The sequence below is a fragment of the Podarcis vaucheri genome (assembly GCF_965113315.1).
Source record: "Podarcis vaucheri genome assembly, chromosome: 5".
Lineage (NCBI taxonomy): Eukaryota > Metazoa > Chordata > Lepidosauria > Squamata > Lacertidae > Podarcis > Podarcis vaucheri.
This window is the reverse complement of record NC_138763.1, coordinates 41,817,076-41,836,225: the sequence shown is the minus strand read 5'-3', so window position 1 is coordinate 41,836,225 and position 19,150 is coordinate 41,817,076. Positions and strand designations below refer to the sequence as shown.

The following is a 19,150-nucleotide window of genomic DNA, read 5'->3' as shown; positions in this document are numbered from 1 at the left end:
GTTATGGTCAATGTAGGGCTAGGCAGATTGCTCCATCAGCACACAGATTTCTCACTATTCTATAGAATGACCTCCCCTCTTCTACCACCCACCCCCATTTGTTCTGTGGTTTTCTCCGAGCCTCCAGAACAGATTTGGGTCTAGCGCAGGGCACACATCCTGGGGGAAGCAGCGGTGGGCCCTCTTATGCTAGTCCTAATTCTTGTGCTAACCCACAAATGACATTTAATACCACTCAACGTGCTGTTCTGACAGTCATGGTGCTTCTCTATAGCATTATAAAAACTTACTATACTACTGGAGGGGGAAAATAAAATTCACCTCAAAAGTTACAGGAGGGATAAGCGAACGTCGATGTGTTGAGTCGGGCCCTTCAATCAACAATTTCTTCACCTGTAAAAATGCAAGCACATAGATTTCTATTTGAAAGTCCTAAACTGCAGTTGGAGAGATCCCAGATTAAGACAATCCATGCCGTACTGTGCAGATCAGCAACGATAAATAAGCACTCTGGTTTAGCAACAGAAATTCAGATTGTCAGATTAATTAGGAAGAAACTGAGATTATTATTACTGAGATTAAATTACTATATCACCCTTCATCCAAGGTTCATAGGGAGGTTTACAATATACAAACGCAAAAATATGTAACACAATATAAATAAAAAACAACTCCAGTTTAAAAGGCCATATACAAAAATACATACTAATGTAAAGTGGGCATTAAAATGCATCTATTAATGAAACTAGAATACAAAAATTCATTACATTTGGGGAAACTGCTTTCCAAAAACGTATATATTACATAAAATGTATAGATTGCACTAAAAAATTGCACTAAAATGTTGATGAATTTTCATGAGGACTTTAAAAATAATAGTGATCAACTGATGTGCAAATGCGGATAATTGAACATAAGATTGGAAAAAATGAGAAACTGAGAGTCATTTGCTAAGGATGCTAAGAATGGTTAGGGGACCCGTTCATAGAGATGCAATTCCCAGAGCGGTTTTTAACCATCTATCCCTTTTCCCATGGAACTCTTGTAATTGTAGCTCTGTAAGAGGATCAATTCTCAGCACCCTTTAACGAAGTACAGCTCCCGGGATTCTTTGGAGGGAAGCCATGACACTTTAAGGTGGTATGATACTGCTTTAAATGCAGTTGGGGCCCAGATCTATGGAACAGAGAAGCTTGGGGATTTGACCTATGCATTGTTTGAAGGGAAGGAGGCTACAAGAACTTTTAGTTCCTGGCTAGCAGAATAAAACAGATAAAGAAAACATAGACATAAGAATGACAGGTGTGTGAATAAAGCTACTGGAAAATAAAGAGGGAGCAATGAATAATTATTGTTTCCAGTGTTGAACTCATTACTTGCCCTTCAGCAGCTGCTCCAAGAGTGGCTTACAACAGTTGAAAGTTCAGTATTAAAAGCAGTTAAAAATAATTAAAACAAACATTGCCATACCTTGTCTTCAATGGAAGAAAGCAAGCCAGTCAACTGGACAAGTTTTCCACGGGTGGCGTCACAAGATGGCTAGTAGAAATAATGCAGAAGAAGCAAAGTGTTAGGTACCGGTGAAGTAACTCCCTCCCTCCTCAGTGGAAGCCTGAAATTGTACCACAAGCATAGATCATCTGTGATACGTGTCAGAAAAAAGAAAGACAAGCCAGCACTGGAGTGCCTTATATTATGTCAGGAAGTCTCCTGCATCCTGAAACACGGCAGCCTGGAATTTAAGCAAATTTGCTGGACAGATAAATCAAAGACAATGCATTTCAAACTTGGCATGTTGGGCAGAGGAGGCTAGCGAGGGATGCAAAGGCAGTCTAGAGCCAAGCCACGTGGGAAAACTGAAATGGTGACATTTACAGAGCCACAGGTGGAAGAAGTACTTGGAATATGTGGGCTGATGGAAGGAAAGTCTTGCCAGAGGAATGCAGAGGGCCCATCCAGATAACCTGCTTATTTAACATGCATTCTGATTTGCTTACACACAGGTTGGACCATACATGAGGATGCCAGGGATTGGATCCAGAACCTTTTGCATGTGCTTTGTGTAGTCTCCAACTGCCCTGAAAATGCTGGGACCATCATGAAAACCCTTAAGCCGCCATGGCTTCTCACTATGTCATGCAGAGTCCAAAAGGGGAAAGGGAGTGGGAAAGGGCAGGGGCAAGGGGAGGAGAAGGAGGTGGCCTGGCCCCTCGCAGTGGCAGTGGTCATAGTTGCCAACCGTAGAGACTACATTGCTGATGGAAGCCTCCCAGTTTTAGCATATATCATCTAAGGTTCCAAGACATTTGCTGGTACAGTATTGTTACTGGGGTAGTTCAGCCAGCATACCCTTTTCCATTGGCAGTACAGTGGTACCTCGGGTTAAGAACTTAATTTGTTCTGGAGGTCTGCTCTTAACCTGAAACTGTTCTTAACCTGAAGCACCACTTTAGCTAATGGGGCCTCCTGCTGCCGCTGTGCCACTGCCGCACAATTTCTGTTGTCATCCTGAAGCAAAGTTCTTAACCTGAGGTACTATTTCTGGCTTAGCAGAGTCTGTAATCTGAAGCGTATGTAACCTGAAGCATATGTAACCCGAGGTACCACTGTACATGTATGTAGGGGCTGCATGGGGGCAGCGGTGGAGCAAGCCGATTGGGTGCCTGGGGTGGGGTGCATGCCCTGCACCCAGGAGCAGGGCCAGCCCCCCATGGGGCAGGTGAGCCGGGGCAGGATGCTCTGCAGGGCCTCGGAGGAGTCTGCATGCCTCCTCCTACTCAGCGGCCCTACAGCTGAGGAGGCGGCAGCAGGTGGACCATTTGGGGCAGCGCAGAGCCTGCAGGCGCCCAAGCCCCCATGTCACTCCCAGGAGAGACGTGTGGCTTGGGGGCGCTGCAGGCCCCGCGGTGAGTGCCACCCAGCATTTTGTCACCCCCCCTCAATGGTGACACCCAGGGCGGCCCGCCCCCACCACACACACCCTTCCTCCGCCCCTGCATGGGGGACACTGTTGTAGAACAGAATGTCTCTATTTTCATCTGACGAATGTTGGAAGGTATGCTATATCCCTTCCCCTAAAAGGGTGGTGAAAAACTATACACTGAGAGATGTAACAACAAACTTGCAGTCTTGGGCCTGAGGAACCTTGCTGCACTTTACCTTATAAAACTGAGGAAACTGAGAAAACAAATGTTAGCGCAGCGCAGCTGACCCTGCTCCAAAGCCTGCAGTGTGCTCCATCCCTTGGAGTCAAGAAACAAGTTATTTGGCATAATTATGCAGTAAGTGCTTTCCCACATCGCCTGCCAGTTTGATGTTCTCATTTCAACCTGCTCCACCTCCTGCCTCCTCCAGCAGATCATACCTGAGAATGTCGATGGAGCCCTGGAGGCAGCTGCTGGTCAAACACCATCTGTAAGGACTCCAGAGAAGGAAGAGTCCGAGACACCTCACTGAAAGCAGAAAGATATGAATTTGAGATTTGTGGTCATAAGAACCTCTCTGTGTAGTGCTAGACAGACAAGCTGTTGCTAATCAGCCCAAAGGAGTCTGCTTGAAATTATGCCATGCTGATTTTCTGTAGCACAAGCTGCAAAGGCCAGTCTTTAGAAACTTGAATTTAGTTCTAGGATGCGTTGCTAAATAAGCAAGAAGCTCTAAAAAAAATGCAGGTCTTCAATACAGGATGTGACTGTGTGGGTAGAACTGCAGAACTGATAACAAGAGTTAAGCTGATAGTAATTCCCATGTGTGCTCAAAAGGGAAAGGAACATCTATATTTGTCGGTCAGATTCTGCAGCAAACAGAGTAGTCTCCCACCAAAAGGAACATGGTTTTGCAGCAGGATTGCTTCAGTAAACTAGCCTTCAGGAAAAGCTTAACATACAAATTCTGTACACGCAGAATTTCCTTGTTAGCTACCAGTCGAAATGTGCCTCCAGAGTCCAGACTAACTTGTGTTTACCTGAAAAGTCCTTTGCAAAGTGTTGCAAGCAATTTCTTCAGCTGAGGGAGATTCCAAGGCGCTTGCTGTACTGTCTCAAGATCACTGGTGACATGAACTCGCAAATAATCCTGGATGAGTTTGAAGTGCTCTTCTGGAATACTGTGAAGGAAAGGGGGGAAACTGCTTGGAAGACCACTAAGGCTTATGAGCTTGCAAATGGGCAAAATATCCTAGTGAAAGAGAGCTAGCGTGATATCAGACCTGAGAACAAAGGGGAGGGAGGGAAGCAGGGGAGGCAGCTGTGGCAGGGAGAAGGTCCCAATTCTGCTGCTTATCCTTTAAAAATTGATGATTTTTTTTCTAAGGAAGGGAGCTGTCGGGGGGGAGCTGCCAACACCACTTCTGTAATGGTAACTCACAATCATATAGTGATTTTGGGTGTGTTCAAACTACTTCATTCAAACTACTTTTTCAATGTAAATAATGCAGATAACAGGGGCAATAAAAAGTGAACAAAAAACTTCGTGCTGTAGGCAAGAATTAAAGCAGGGGCACCTTGATTTGTAGCTCAGTGCTGCACAGCTTGGTCCTATGAACCTTTACTCAGAAGTAAGTTCTACTGAGCCCAATGGAACTGACTCCCAAGCATGTACACAGACGACTGCAGCTGTGACCATGATGCTCCACCAGCTATTTATCTCTTTCTTGTTCATTACTATGTTATGTATGAGTAACTCCTTATACTGAGGGAAGGAAGGCGTCCTTCCTGTCTGCAACCCACACAAAAACAACCCTTCTAACCTTTTCCTGAGAGGACTCCCAGCCAGCTCATTTAGCTGCCACCTGCAAAATAATTTTGAGCCCCACCCTCTTATCAGGTGGTGGATTTTTGTGTTTGCACTATTAGGGTTGACAGCCTCCTGTACCTTTTATATAGGGACAAAAAAAGAGAATTCCACCGCATGCAACGCCTCCTGTTACTGCAGCACCTAGTAAAAGGACCTCCCTTGGGGGCCCTATTCAAAATGGTTGTGATAAGCAAAACACAGTAAAAGACGTTTCTAGACTTACTGTTTCTACTTCCTCAAATAAATGAATGGCTAGATCTCACCTGCTGGTGTCTTGGTGCTGTAATCGCTGGAGCAGCGTCTCGGAAAGGGATGGTTTGCTCACTTCCACCATCTGGGCATGTTCATTTGGAGAAAGATCTTCTTTTGCCTCAGTTGCCAGAGGTGGTACTGACATGCTGCGTGGAGGTAATAGAGGCGGCACAGGTATAGGATCTGTCGCAAAGGGGAAGGAAAGAGTAAGATCCAAAAGCTCTCCAGCTGTCTTTCCATGCTACTTTTAAATAGCTTTTTGAATTTTCAGTTGGGTGTTATTCTGAGGGTATCTATGCTGTTTCTGTGTAAATCAACAGAATTTATGTTGGCTTAAACTAAGCCAGCATATGTTGCCCCGATGTCCTGAGCTTGGCAGCGGGAGAACAAACCTTTAAGAGTTTTACTTATACCACCCTTTGGGCTGGCCTAAGTTCTGCTAGGTTGCCAGGTCATGTGATAGGACTGAAAGAGCTTTGTAATAAGTGCAAGTCTCTCCTTAACCTGCCCTGCCCTTGCCACACCCCCAAAACAGTTACACCCATAGGTTCCACAGGCTTTCATTCCACTGGCTAAGCACTGGCTGAGCCAGACAGCCCAGTATCTGCCTATTCCAAACTCGCTTATCCTCGAAGATCTTGGGTTTTGATTGCACTGTTAAGAGGATTCAAATCCCCACTCAGCCATGAAAATCACTGGGTGACCATGGGCCAGTCTCTGTCTCTCAGCTGGTTTATGCCACGGGGGTGCTCTGAGGCATAGGAGCCAACTGCTAGGAGCCAAGGTCCCTTCACCCCCCCATAAAATATTTGAGGGGGCCAGCCCCCCCCAAGTTGATGGGCATTGCCACTGAAATGGTGTGCATGTACCACATCATGTGATTAATTATGCAGGGTGGGACTTACCTCCCCCCCCCCATATTTTATTCAAGTTGGTACCCCTGCTCTGAGGATACAAGGACTGGGGGAACACCCCATGTACTCTTGAGCTTCTTAGAGGAAAGGTGGGATATAAATGAAATAAATCATTTTACATCTCATGGTGGATTGACATCAGTAAACACACCCAGCAAGCAGTGGAAAAATTTACATCCTTGCAAAATACATTCTCTTGGGAACCAAATATCAATGAAGAATTCACAAATTTCACAACCAGAGCTAGTGCGGCTTTGAAGAGGTTTCATGTACAATGTACACCTTCAGACCAAAGTGGAAGTGTACAACCTTAATTATCAGCTTCCTTTCTTTATGCTTGCAGAGCAATCAAAATACAACTGGCATATTAAGAAACTGAACCATTTAAATTTAAGTAGTAGATTAGAATTTTTTTTAATGATCTTGCTGAATTCTAATTATCAAGAACTGCAGCCATGGTTATGAAAACTTAGCTGGAAGCAATATGGCATTTTTAAAGTAGTGTGGTATTACTTTTCAGACTCTTTCCCCAGCTAACTTTGGTTGCTTCTGCCTTAGCTGTTTTGTCAGCAACTGCCAAGCTTCATTTACACACTTTTTACACAGAATCTAGATGACCCATTTCATGCCAGATTTTTCTGTGTTGTCATTTTTCAGACCTGATTTGTGGTGCTTGCTATCACTTTAGATGCAATAGCAGTGTCAGCATCTTCATTACAGACTGGCAAACTGTTACTGGGTTTTTTCCAGGACTACTGGGTTTTTTCCAAGACTACTGTGCCTTTAACTATATAAGCTTTGTCTTCGTGACTTCTGATCCTGTAACTGCTTTCTGTTCCATGAGGGCACAGCAATACTGAATTGCCTCTCAATTAATCAGTTTCTCTTCCTGAAGAGAGAGGGGGTGTGTGATTGAACTATTGCTTTCCATTTTTTTATTATTCTTATTATTTTGTTTTAAAATGGTGAAATAGTAATTCAAGGCCCACATTGGTAGGACACATAAACAAAATATTAAACAACATTTGAAACAACTGTTTTAATTGCAGTTCCAAATGAGTGTACTGTATAAAAATTATGTTTTAGCAGTACTAAATGACTCTGGTGCGGAAGCTGCCTTCTGCAGCTTAGAAGCACAAAAGAACATTTAAAACTGAAGTAAGAAACTTTAATGAACAAAGAACAATTAGTGTGCTAAGTGAATGAAAAAAATCGGAAATAGGAAAAGAATTATAAATGCAACAAAAGAAAATTGAAAACGACACCTCTGTGGAAGTGCTGAACTAAATATGCCTTTGTTATAGAGAATTTAAAATGCACAGCCAATGAACCTTAAATCCATTATAGGATATGTAGCAACTTATTCCTGTTACTTAAAGCAATTAGCTGTTGTATAACATTATGTATTACCCTAAGCAATGAGTCTAAGCAATGGTCAAGAGGGCAGATATTTAGAAAATTAAGAACAGTTTAAGCTGTTGTCCTGCAAACCTGCAACAACAACAACAACAACAACAACAACAACATTGCCTAGACCTGTACAAAACTTGTGCAAGGTGAATGCAAGCAAGCAGCAAAATCAGGACATTTATTGACCCCTAAGAGGCTGGTCACCATACACGGATGGTAGACTACCTTTAATTCAGTGAGTCAAAATTTCTACTGGCATGGCTTATAGACTTGTGGTACTGCCCACCTGCTCCTTGAAGTAAATGTCTCTCTGTGTGTGTAAGAAAGACAGCCTTTATAGTGGGGCAAAGACTAAGAATTTACAATTCCTTATTCAACTGATAGGTTTTATTGATTAGGTCTGGGCAATTTAACACTGTTATTTCCAATAGACAATCTTGGGAGCACAATCTTCTGTGTTTTGAATTTCTTACCCATATCCTCCTCTGGCTCCTCTGCTGCCTCCTCCTCTTCCTTCTGGACTGGAAATTTAAGGCTCCGGATCAGACCCATATTCTCTTTCTTGTAAAACTCTATCAAATCATCCAAGTTGTTGAAATACTGCACCGGAACACCTTCAGATGCCTGAAAACACCCCACAAAGCACAGATGTCAAATATTGCTAAATATCATTCCCACCAAAATAAAGAAAGAGTATATAGTGGTGGACAATAGTAAAATGAAAGCTCAGTCCACACAATGCCACATCCTTTGTCATCTTTCCAATTAAGTCTCTGGCACTACAGCAGCTAGGGATGATCAGAAATGGAAACAGAAACAGCCACTGCCACAATTCACATGTTCTAGAGTCAGGAATGGAAATAATGCAATGAATACAAGCAGTATTTGTTATTGTTAAATTTTTTTAGTCCATAAATGTTATGTAACCAATTATCTGCAGTTTGTTAAGAGTTGCTCTGTGAGGGGTAAACTACAGTGCCCAGAATTCTTTGAGGGAAGGAATGTGTTTCAAATGTCCTTTAAAGGTATGGTCTGTGTGTATGCAGACCAAGCATGACTATTATCAGCTATAGCCCATTGCCTCCCCAGGAACAGTTTTAAACAATGGGCAGGTGGTTAACTTACTTACATACAGAGGAACTCTGTCTTCACAAGGAAATAGCAAGATCAATAGTGTACCCCTCTGCCCTCTTTCGTTGGAAGCATAAATCCCCATTAAACTCAGTGGGGCTTATTTCAGATGAGACAGGATTGCACTGTAGGTACATCAGACCACACAAGCACTCCTGTGTTTCAAATGACACAAACCTATGCAAAAGCTTCTCTTCAGATGAGTCAGGCTACATACACAACATATCTTTGCATTCATTCTGCAGAACGTAATTAATTTTGTAGCCAAGAGGCACCATCCATATGAAACCTTAAAAGAATTGTCTCTCAGACTTGTAGAAACTGAGTAGCTGCTTTCAGTGTGTGAAAATAACTTGCCACATTTCTTCTGAAATTACTGGTTCAAAAATATTAACACTACTTAACCTTCAGTGTCAATCCCTTTCCCCTTTACATTGGTTCATCCCTACACAACAATAGCTTGTAGACTGTTGGCAAAAGCACTTTGGGGAATTATAACCGCGACAATATTTTTTCTAGCACACATTCTTGACCTGCTTATGGTGTATGTCTCCTATATCAATCACTGCAACGGCAGCCCATCTATTACGGAAAGTAGGGTACTGCTCTACCAACCTCAGCCAGTCCCCATCTATCTTCCTTTCTTCCTACTTATCTTCTTACTAGTCTCAGTGTTACCCTTGTAGAAGGGAAGAGGATGGGGACAAAACTAGAATTAGTTTATTCTCTCTCTCTCTCTCTCTCTCTCTCTCTCTCTCTCTCTCTCTCTAAGGCCATATTCACACCATAAATTTAAAGCACTGTAATACCACTTTAAACCACCATGGCTTGACCCAAAGAATTATGGGAGCTGTAGTTGTTAAGGGTGCTAAGAGTTGTTAGGAGACCTCTGTTCCTCCTCACAGACCCACAATTTCCAGAATTCCCTGTAAGCAAGATGGACTTTTAAGAGAATTGTAATTTTGTCACAGGAATAGGCATCTTGTAAGTTAACAACCCTCAGCACCCTTAACAAGCTGCAGTTCCAAAAATTCTTTGTGGGGAAGCCATGACTCTTTAAAGTGGTATCATGGTGCTTTAAAAGTACAATATGAAAGCAACCTGAGTCTGGCTCCACCTCCTTTTTGGGCTCCCTGCCTTGTACCCTACCAGTCACAATGGGCACCAGCCACCCCTGAATTCCCACCCCCACCAGAGAGATCAGTATGGCTTGGAGACTGGAGTGCACATAGCAATATTTATCCCATACAGACCCAGTGAAAATACCAAAAAGTGCTATTAGTGTCACCAGGGCTGCAGCAAAATCTTGGGGAAAATATTGATTACATTTAATATAAACCATCTATGTAGGAATGTGGAAAGTTGAGGAGAAAAGTGAACAACATGGATTCTGGCTCTGGGTGTTTTTACTTTTTTAAATTTAATGAGGAACAGAAATGGAAACAAGCAGTGGAAGCAGAAGTGAGAAATGCACAACCGCAGAAAGCAAGCTGGGATGACGGCTGAGGTCCATGAGAGTCACTATCTTTAGTAGTCAAAAATCACAGTTTCAAAAGACAGTCTCTTTTCTCCCCCTCTGCTCATGTTTGAAATGCAAGCCCAAATACATGAGCACAGCACACTTGCTCAATGTGTAGAATAAGGCTTAAAGCTAACACAGAGAAGCCGATCAGGGGGAATTGCTTAACTGATGGGTTTTAAGGTCATCTAGCCCAAGTAAGCCAGATCACACCATCAAGCACATGGCTTCCATCAAGGAATCCTAGGAACTGTATTTTACAGAGATGTAATTCCCAGCACCCTTAACAAACTAGAGTTCTCAGGATTCTCGGTGGAAAGCCATGTGTGTTAAATGTATGTTTTGGATGTGATATGACTTACTTGGGCTAGCCATGTGTGGATCACTATATAACTGTGAAGGTCCACACTCCTTACCTAAGACATGCATAGGGATATTTGCCACATGGAGCTGGGAGCCATTAGCAGAACCACTGATTGGCAACTAAAAAAATCTCATCATTGCCCACTCCCAATATGCCCCTCTTCCACCACATCATGCCTACTAAGAGCTCTTCAGTAGCAGTCCCAGGTTTCCAGCTACTTACTGTGTAACACCCCCCTTTCTACATGCCATGGTTTGCTCTCCAAATTCCCCAAATGCCAACATTTGATTCACTGGATCCACTATCCATTATCCAGACCTTTCAATCTGACTTCAAACCGGGTTTTGGTACAGAAACTACCATTCAGTGCAGATGTAAAATGCATGGCTCCACACATTAGAGCACATGGGCCCCCCACCGCAGAATCTTGGGAACTGTAGTTTGTTAAGGGTGTTGGGAACTGTAACTCTGTGAGGGGGAAACTACAGTTCCCAGGATTCTTGGGGAAAGATATGTGCTTTGAATGTACTTTAAATGCATGGTGTGGTTCTGCCCTTGTGGTCACTGGATGGATGGCAGGGAGAATTCCACACTCTCTGTATTATTGAGACCCCCACTGTAAATTTTAATAGAATGGGGTGGGGAGTTGAGGTGTCCACTAGCAGCCAGTTTCCATGGCCCCAAATATCATCTCTGTGGAGTGTAGCTAAACTGCCACAGACATGATGCTGTCAGAGCAGGACAAGACTGAAGTTAGGCTTCCCCTTAACAGAATACCCAGGAGGGATCCCAAATGCAGCAGAGCTGTCATACAACGTTCTGAAGTGAAGCAATACACATCAACTTGTAAAAAAATAAAAAATCCCTCCCTGAGTAAGGCCACTGAGTTTAAAATTATCTTACTGCACCACAGGCCAGAGAATGCACTTTAGACCTCAGTAAACCCCTTGGGCAGAAGCCCAAGAGCTGGAGAAGTGAGATCACACCAAAAATAGCTGTTGTAGCCACTGCTTCGCAAGCACCACCCACAACTTATGTAAAGGAGGCTTTGGCGGAGGGGCCTTCGGTGGTGGCGGGACAGCGGTGGGATGGCAGCTTCCTGTTTCACCTCAGGTGGCTAAAAGGGACAGGCAGTCCCTAGGTGCAACAAGCTCCGCTCCCTACTGTGGGTGGGAAACACTGAGATAGCATTTGATTGGAAGTGCTCATGTGTGGGTGAACATGCACAAAAACGCACATGCGCATTAGTCTGGTGAGTGTGCGGCCTCAGTGTGTGTTTGAGTGGGTGAGGGGGAAGGACCTCTAGCTGCCTGTGAAGCAAGGAAGCTGGGGGGTTGGGAGAGAGAAAGCTGTTGGGGAGGGAGAAAAGGTTATGCAGGCCCTGCTCCCCCCCCCTCCCCTGCCAGGTATGCTTTGTAAACATCATTTACTAAATCTAAAAGCCCTGAAACCCACTCTGGGCAAAGCAATTCCAGAAGCCTATCACAGTAATGTGACCTTAAGATGGGACTTGCAGCTGGAAGAAAAAGCTGTTTCCCAAAATACAAGCCAGCCGCAAGTTTAGACTATTTTAAATGCAACTTTGCGGGTGGAAAGGAAAGTGGAACTGAATGAGGATGACAGGGGGAGTGTGAGCTTTGTTGGTGTGGCTGACAGCAAGCTGTGCTCATTACTTGTACCGAGGTTTAGCTGTTCCTAAAAGCCAATGTGTCGAAATCTCATGTTCATCTTCTACAAAAGTTCTCACTAACAGCAGATGAGGTAAACCTGTTTCTGGGCTGTACCACTGTAGACTGGAGGTGCCAGTTTTCATGACTGAGTGCACGAAAATGTCCCTTTAGATAGAAACCTAGCTTTCTAGAAAGAAGTCTAGGCTAGAAATCTTCCCTTTGACATCTAATTTTTTGATAGGGAGGGGATTTTTGTATGCAGGAAAAGTCTGTCATATGAACCCCCGACCTGCATGGACAACCTGAAGTGGCCACAGACGGGAAGCATTTTTTACCTCCTCTGCTGTTCATGGTAATTGGGATAAAACGAAACACGATGTTTCCTCACAGTGCAAAAACAGCACCAGGGGCTGGGGGAATGTGATTTTAACTGGGACCATAACCGGGGTATGGGTTGGTAAGAGTTAAACTCTTCCTCCCTGTCTGCTGTGGCCCCCAGTGCTCCTAGGATCCAGCTGTGATGACTACTTGCATTTTTTTTAAATGCTCACATTAAAGAGGGATATAGGCAGCTGCCTTATACCAATAAAACCATTGATCCATCTAGTTTAGTACTGTCTACACTGACTGGCAGCAGCTCCCAAGGTTTTCTGATGGGGACCTTCCCAACCCTAGTTGGAAATGCTGGGGTTGAAGCATGGACATTCTGTGCATGAAACATATACCATACCTCTAAGCTACAGCCCTTCTCCATTTTAACATCATATTTAATCTGGGCCTGGTTTAGTCTCAGAACTGCATTCCCTCCCTTCCAAAGAGCAGATGCCCATGGGGGGCAAGGCCAGAGGCAAAAAGTGGTCTGAGCAACAGATGTGCCTCCCACTGGAGGGGTGAAGGTCAGGATGACCAATGGAGAGCCAGGCTAAGAATCTCTGAAGCCATATTACCATGCAGAGGTTTCTATCACCCACCCAGACAAGTTAAAATGTATTATCACAGTTCAAATATACATTCTAGCCAGGTGATAGCACAGAGCAGGGGTGGTGAATTGCCCGGGGAGATGAGACATAATCAGGGGAGGGTCTCAAGGGCCAGATCAAGAGGCTTGGAGGGCCACATCAGACCCCTGCTGTTCCCCTCCACTGCTTCAAGCCTTCATCAATAGCACTGAGTGATAAAAAGGTCTATAAATAACATTTTTGTTGGTAATTTTCTTCAGCTCCAGGGGTCTGTTTTTTTAACGCAATAAGTGTTTCTTTAAGGCACCAGTTCCAGGGTTTTGGTTTTATTTGGGTGCAATGGTAGTGGGGACACTCTTATTCCTAAGTCCTTATAGAACACAATATTGAAGACACAAGCCATTGAGATCTTAGAGAAAGATAGAGAATGCAACAAACTCCCTTTTGATTTTGTTTGGGGACATAATTTACAGGCAGTCACATTAATCTATCAATGCTGGTGCTGTTTTATTTCTTCAGGTATTCACAATAATCATGTTCACAGGATTGTGTGCAACGAAGCTGTACCCTTAGTGCAATGATTTCTACCTGAACAATAGGAGTTCCTCTCCCTTTCCTCTTCCCATGCCACCCCAGCTCCAGAGAATTCTATTCTAGTGGTTCCCCCAACCCTCTGGAGCAAATCTGATGTGTGGGGTGCATGTATGGGGAATGAAGAGGGAGAAGTCCCATTGCACATGGTTTGGGTTTTTTTTGCTAGTGGATGGATTTTGTTGGCTACAAACCATTGTTTTCTACTAAAATAAATTGCATGTCATAATCTTCTATCATTTTCAAATTTCCTGTTAAGAGTACATCATGTAGAATATATATCTTAGCTAATTTCTCTTTTCACTGTTTCTCTAATATTGACAATTACCATCACTACCTTTCCTTTTCCTGACATTAGAGATGCCCAAGGGGTAGCCACATGCAGCTGTTGTTAGTGGTACACACTGCATTTCCTCCCCATTCATAAATGCCAGAAATTTGCTTTTAAAATAAATGTTTTTCACAGGTTTCCAAACAACATCCCGTTGTTTATGAAAATGTTCTAGTTGCCCTGGGTTACCAGGAAAATGGGTGCTTGCATGCTTCTGATAAGCACCTAAAATTTGAAAATAAGCTATTTAGAACACTCTATTCTGTGTATGCCCTAAAACAGTTATGCAGGAGACTATGCGTGTAGTTGAAAAATAATTATCTGCCAACATATGCATTATAGTACAAGCGCACAGCATTTACGGAACATACCATGCCGACATTGTCTAAAATACTGTACTTAGGGAATGGGTAATTAATTTTTAAAAAACATACTGTAATTAAATAACACATGGTACTTCCTCTTTCCAACAAGTGTTGGCATAAAGACAAGTAACACCACTCTTTGCGTTTTCAAGCGGTTCTGTCATTTGAAAAGCTAAAATAGCAGTGGGGCGGGTTTTTTGGCATGCTGTTAATCTGAACTCCTAAATGCAAGGCATGAAAAGATTTATATGTAGTAACAATAGCTGTAATGCACAGTGACATATGTAATCAATTGAATCTCCTAAAAGACAGAAGCATCTTCCGAAAGCACTTTGAGATTATTTACACAGTCAGTATCCAGAGATTATTATTGCAAGATTGTCATACTGAAACAGCAGCCTAAATCTACATGAACCAGGGATGTTTGAGCTGTGCTAGGTTTTCTTTTCTTTAGTATATCTATCCCTAGGCCCCAACTTCACTGTGCATTTAAAGCACTATTCCATGACTTTAAGCCAGGGGTCCCCAAACTAAGGCCCGCGGGCCAGATAAGGCCCAAGGGACTCGTTTATCCGGCCTGCGGCGACCCCACCGCCAGCTGCTGCCGCCAGCTCTTACCGGTGCTGCGCTGTGCGGCTCCCACTTCCGGGTCGGAGGAGGACCGGAAATAGCTTGTGCGCATGTGCAAGTGTTATTTGCGCATGCACAAGTGTTATTTCCGGTGCACAACCAGGTCAGAAGAGGTCCGTGCACATGCGCACAAGCTATTTCTGGTGCTCCTCTGACCCGGAAGTGCGCCAGAAATAGCGTGTGCACACGCATATGGGCACGCGCTCCCCTGCCCTCCAGCCCGCCACACGATCGGCGCTGGAGACACTGCCCGAGCCACGGTAAGTTTGCTGACCTTTGCTTTAAGCAGTTATGGCTTCTCCCAAAGAATTCCAGGAACTGTAGCTTGTTAAGAGTGTGGAGAGTTGTTAGGAGACCCCTGTTCCCCTCACAGAGCTACAATTCCCAGAATTCCCAGGGATTGATTGTTAAACCACTCTGAGAATTATAGATCTGGGAAGTGAATAGGGGTATCCTTACAATTCTCAGAAAAAAAAAAAGTGTAGAAAATGCATACAATTTTAATGCATTTTTGGTGCTTAAAAACCGCCCCCACCAAACCCAGGGTGGAACAGACCTATGATTGAGTGTATTCAGAAGTAACACAGAATGCAAACAATTTGATCCATCTATCCCCAACTGACATATAGGCTCATGGGGAGAAAGGCAATCCTCTTTATATTCCTGCCTTGGGTCATGCAAATCTTTAAAAGCCAAAATCAGCCATGCATTCTCTTTGGCCATTAGCAGCTCACTATGTTCTTCTATGGAACTGTGCATCACCCACCAGAGGGATGGATCCTACTCATCTTTTACATGGATATTTTCCCCAGTCTGCAAGAGAGATAAGCCAGGGGTTCTTGGTCTTGCTGTGAGTAGGTGACTTTCTCCACTCACTTCAGTTCTCCTTTGCTCCTACAGCATGTAAGCAAATGTGCATAAATGGTGGCTGCGTAAAAAGGCTTTCAAATATGACATTTCCAAAAATGATGGAACAGAATGCCAATACACACAAGCTGAAAACTGAATGAACTCTTGGTTTTCAATACTGAAATTATGAAACTGCTTAACACAGTGCTTCAGGCTCCCTATGGGAGCATACCAGAGTTGTTCCCAGGTGTTTGTGCTCATATGGGCAAATATTGTGAAATGGAATTGGTACAGACAGCATTCTTGCTTGCCTGGGCGCCATATTACATTTGTCACCATGAAGGTGTGACAAGAGAGAATCAAAACTACTTGCTTTAACAAATAATAATGGTGTGAGTCAAGTCAGTTACTGCTCCTACATACTGTAAGGTTACATAGGGTTGCCATATTTCAAAAAGTCTTCGAGCTACAGTGGTACCTCGGTTTACGAACTTTATCCATTCTGGAATTCCGTTCTTAAAGCAAAACTGTTCTTAAACCGAGGCGCGCTTTCCCTAATGAGGCCTCCCGCCACCAGTGCCCTTCCACTGTTTGGATTCCATTCTTAAACCGAGGTAAAGTTCTCAAACCAATACACTATTTCCGGTTTTGTGGAGTTTGTACACCAAATCGTTCTTAAACTGGACTGTTCTTAAACCGAGGTACCACTGTATTTTGAACTATTATTTACGAGAATCGACAAAAACGGCACTGTTAACATGGCTTGCCATATGTCTGGAATTTCATGTACATATAGTTGATTTCCGCTCAGACACTGCTTTTGACCACAGTATTCTGTGTATGTCCAGGAAATTCTGGACGTATGGCAGCCCTACATTATCTCATGTCAAACAGCCATCAGCTGTGTGCAGGATAGGTCACATAATTTTTAAACAATGGAAGGATAGCTTCCTAAGGTCATTATCAGATGGTTAGAACAGCAAGCTAGGGAGGGTGGACTGGCAAAAATTCCAGTGCAGGAACTGGCATACTTCCCAGTATAGCCCTTATTCCCATTTCCACATAGAACTGACACTGGAGACCTGACACTGTGTCTCATTTGCACAGGAAAATAAAATAAAATTCTGTCTATGACGTCTGTGACAAGGCCAGTTGCAGTAAATACAGGATCAATTCCAAGCTGCCATACTAATCATACTAGGGGAATATACTACATATATCTGCACAGACAAGGAGGGGGGAAACTGGTGTGATTGTTAACTGAATCTTTTTACTTAGTCAGGAGCAAAATTTTATAGCTGTTTTGTAAGTTATGTTCTGTATGTTTTATATTTTAATGTATTTTGGTTGGTTGGTTGGTTTATTCCATTTGTATACTACCTTTCTGCTAAGGTACCCAAAGAAGTTTAAAGTTTAAAAATACTAAAATTAATAAATTGGAAGGGCCATAGCTCCGTGGTAGAAGGTCCCATGTCCAATCTCTGGCATCCTACCTAGTGGATGCTAATATTAATATGTCTGCAAGACCCTTCCAGGACTCTCATAAAACATCAGTTACAACGGCTGACTTCATGGCTTTAGCATCATGCTATCTTTCTCTTTACCTTGTGGCTATATAGCTCAGTTGGTAGAGCATGAGACTTAATCTCAGCGCTCATGGTTGTGGGTTTGAGCCCCACAATGGGCAAAAAAGATTATGACCTTTGTGGTGGCTTCCAACTCTTTAATTCTATGCTTCTATGCTCTTACCTCCCTGTGGAGAGGCATGGGGTTGAATTTATTTATTTTTTACATAACTGGAATTAGTGCGCCTAAACCTGAGTTATTCAGAACATTCATTTGGAGAACTCTCTCTCTCTCTCTCTCTCTCTCTCTCTCTCTCTCTGTGTGTGTGTGTGTGAGAGAGAGAGAGAGAGAGAGAGAGAGAAAGAGAGAGAGATACAGTGGTGCCCCGCAAGACGAATGCCTTGCAAGACGGAAAACTCGCTAGACGAAAGAGTTTTCCGTTTTGGAGGAGCTTCGCAAAACGAATCTCCTATGGGCTTGCTTCGCAAAACGAAAATGTCTTGCGAGTTCCTGCGGGTTTTTTCCCTTCCCCCCCTTTTGCTAAGCTGCTAAGCTGCTTATCAGCTGATCCGATAAGCTGATAAGCCGCTAAAAGCCGCTAAAAGCCGCTAATAGCGCTAATCCGCTAATCCGTCAATGGGCTTGCTTCGCAAGACGAAAAAACCGCTAGACGAAGAGAATCACAGAACGGATTCTTTTCGTCTTGCGAGGCACCACTGTATCCAAATAGGTTCTGTACACAAGCTCCATTTATTACAATGCGACTTGCAGCCTGTTAACATGCGGCACATTTCTTATGTTTTCAGTGGGGACTCCAACAGGAAAAGCACCTTCATGTTTATCAGGCCCCATCAACTCTCCAGTAAGCTGATAGCTTCTAGTGTGATAAGAATGCATAAGCATCCTACAGTTTCAGCTTCATCTAGTGAGCAATGAGTCACAGTCGCTGGGCTGCTTTCGAACTACGCACTGTGTGTCATCGATTTCCTGTTACACAGAGTCCTGACCTCAGAGGCGGAGCAGGAAAAAAAGTGACCAGATGCGCAAAGCTTTCATCAGTCTGTGGAAGGCCAGAAACTACTGTGGAATCTTGAGGTCAGGAAGTGCTGAAGGAGAGCAAAATCAGAGCCCTTTCATGCCAGGAATGGGAAGGATATCCTTAGACGGCATTGGATGAATGAAGTGCTTATGAATAATGCTGGGCATAAAAGGCCCAGCATTCAAGTGTATGAGCAGCCCAGTCACATCCCTGCTTTAGGTCAAATGATGGAAGAAGAACAATGCATGGCAACAGGTAAAGTAGTTTCCCATCTCACATAAATGGACCAGACACCTTGAAATAAAAAATAAAAAAAATCATATAATTTCCCCCTATACTCAATGGGATTGCCCTTAGGATGTGCCTCAGTCATTCTCCTTCCCCCAGAAGACTCACTGAGCAGAAAAGCTGGATTATATAAAGGCCTTCCCCAAAGGGAAGAAAATGCTGCATCTGGAAATCAGAGGCCAAGTGTAGTCAGTGGTTTCTGATGTCCCATGTTGGGGAAAAGGTAGGATTGTGGATGGTTCTACAAGGAATGGTTGAAAGGATTGTTTGTGTTTAGCCTGGAGAAGAGAAGTTTATAGGCTTACACTTACTTATTTTAGACATTTATATGCTCCTTAATTATTTGAATTTCTAAGTGGCATGCATAAAAAATAATCCACAGAAAATGGGAGAATAAAGCAATAAAGAATTATCACAAGACCAAACGCTACCTTAAAATACCAGCTGGAACAAGAAAGTTTTAGCCATTCACCTGAAG

The 19,150-nt window shown here is 43.4% G+C and overlaps 1 protein-coding gene across 2 annotated transcripts in view; it reads right to left on the bottom strand.

The window, feature by feature from the left end:
• The window catches only part of INPP5D (inositol polyphosphate-5-phosphatase D), a 61,771-nt gene that overhangs the window by 27,834 nt on the left and 14,787 nt on the right, over positions 1 to 19,150 (bottom strand). The window contains exons 1-7 of one of the 2 annotated variants that reach the window (XM_082221713.1): positions 9,117 to 9,222; positions 7,844 to 7,994; positions 5,058 to 5,229; positions 3,965 to 4,105; positions 3,365 to 3,452; positions 1,471 to 1,539; positions 322 to 393 (exon numbers count right to left, since the gene is read on the bottom strand). In XM_082221713.1, the coding sequence (XP_082077839.1) occupies positions 322 to 393; positions 1,471 to 1,539; positions 3,365 to 3,452; positions 3,965 to 4,105; positions 5,058 to 5,229; positions 7,844 to 7,922 (621 nt within the window). In that variant the 5' untranslated portion in view covers positions 7,923 to 7,994; positions 9,117 to 9,222. Of the gene's footprint in view, positions 1 to 321; positions 394 to 1,470; positions 1,540 to 3,364; positions 3,453 to 3,964; positions 4,106 to 5,057; positions 5,230 to 7,843; positions 7,995 to 9,116; positions 9,223 to 19,150 lie in introns of those variants that run through there. The other variant, XM_082221712.1, reaches the window with a different exon arrangement.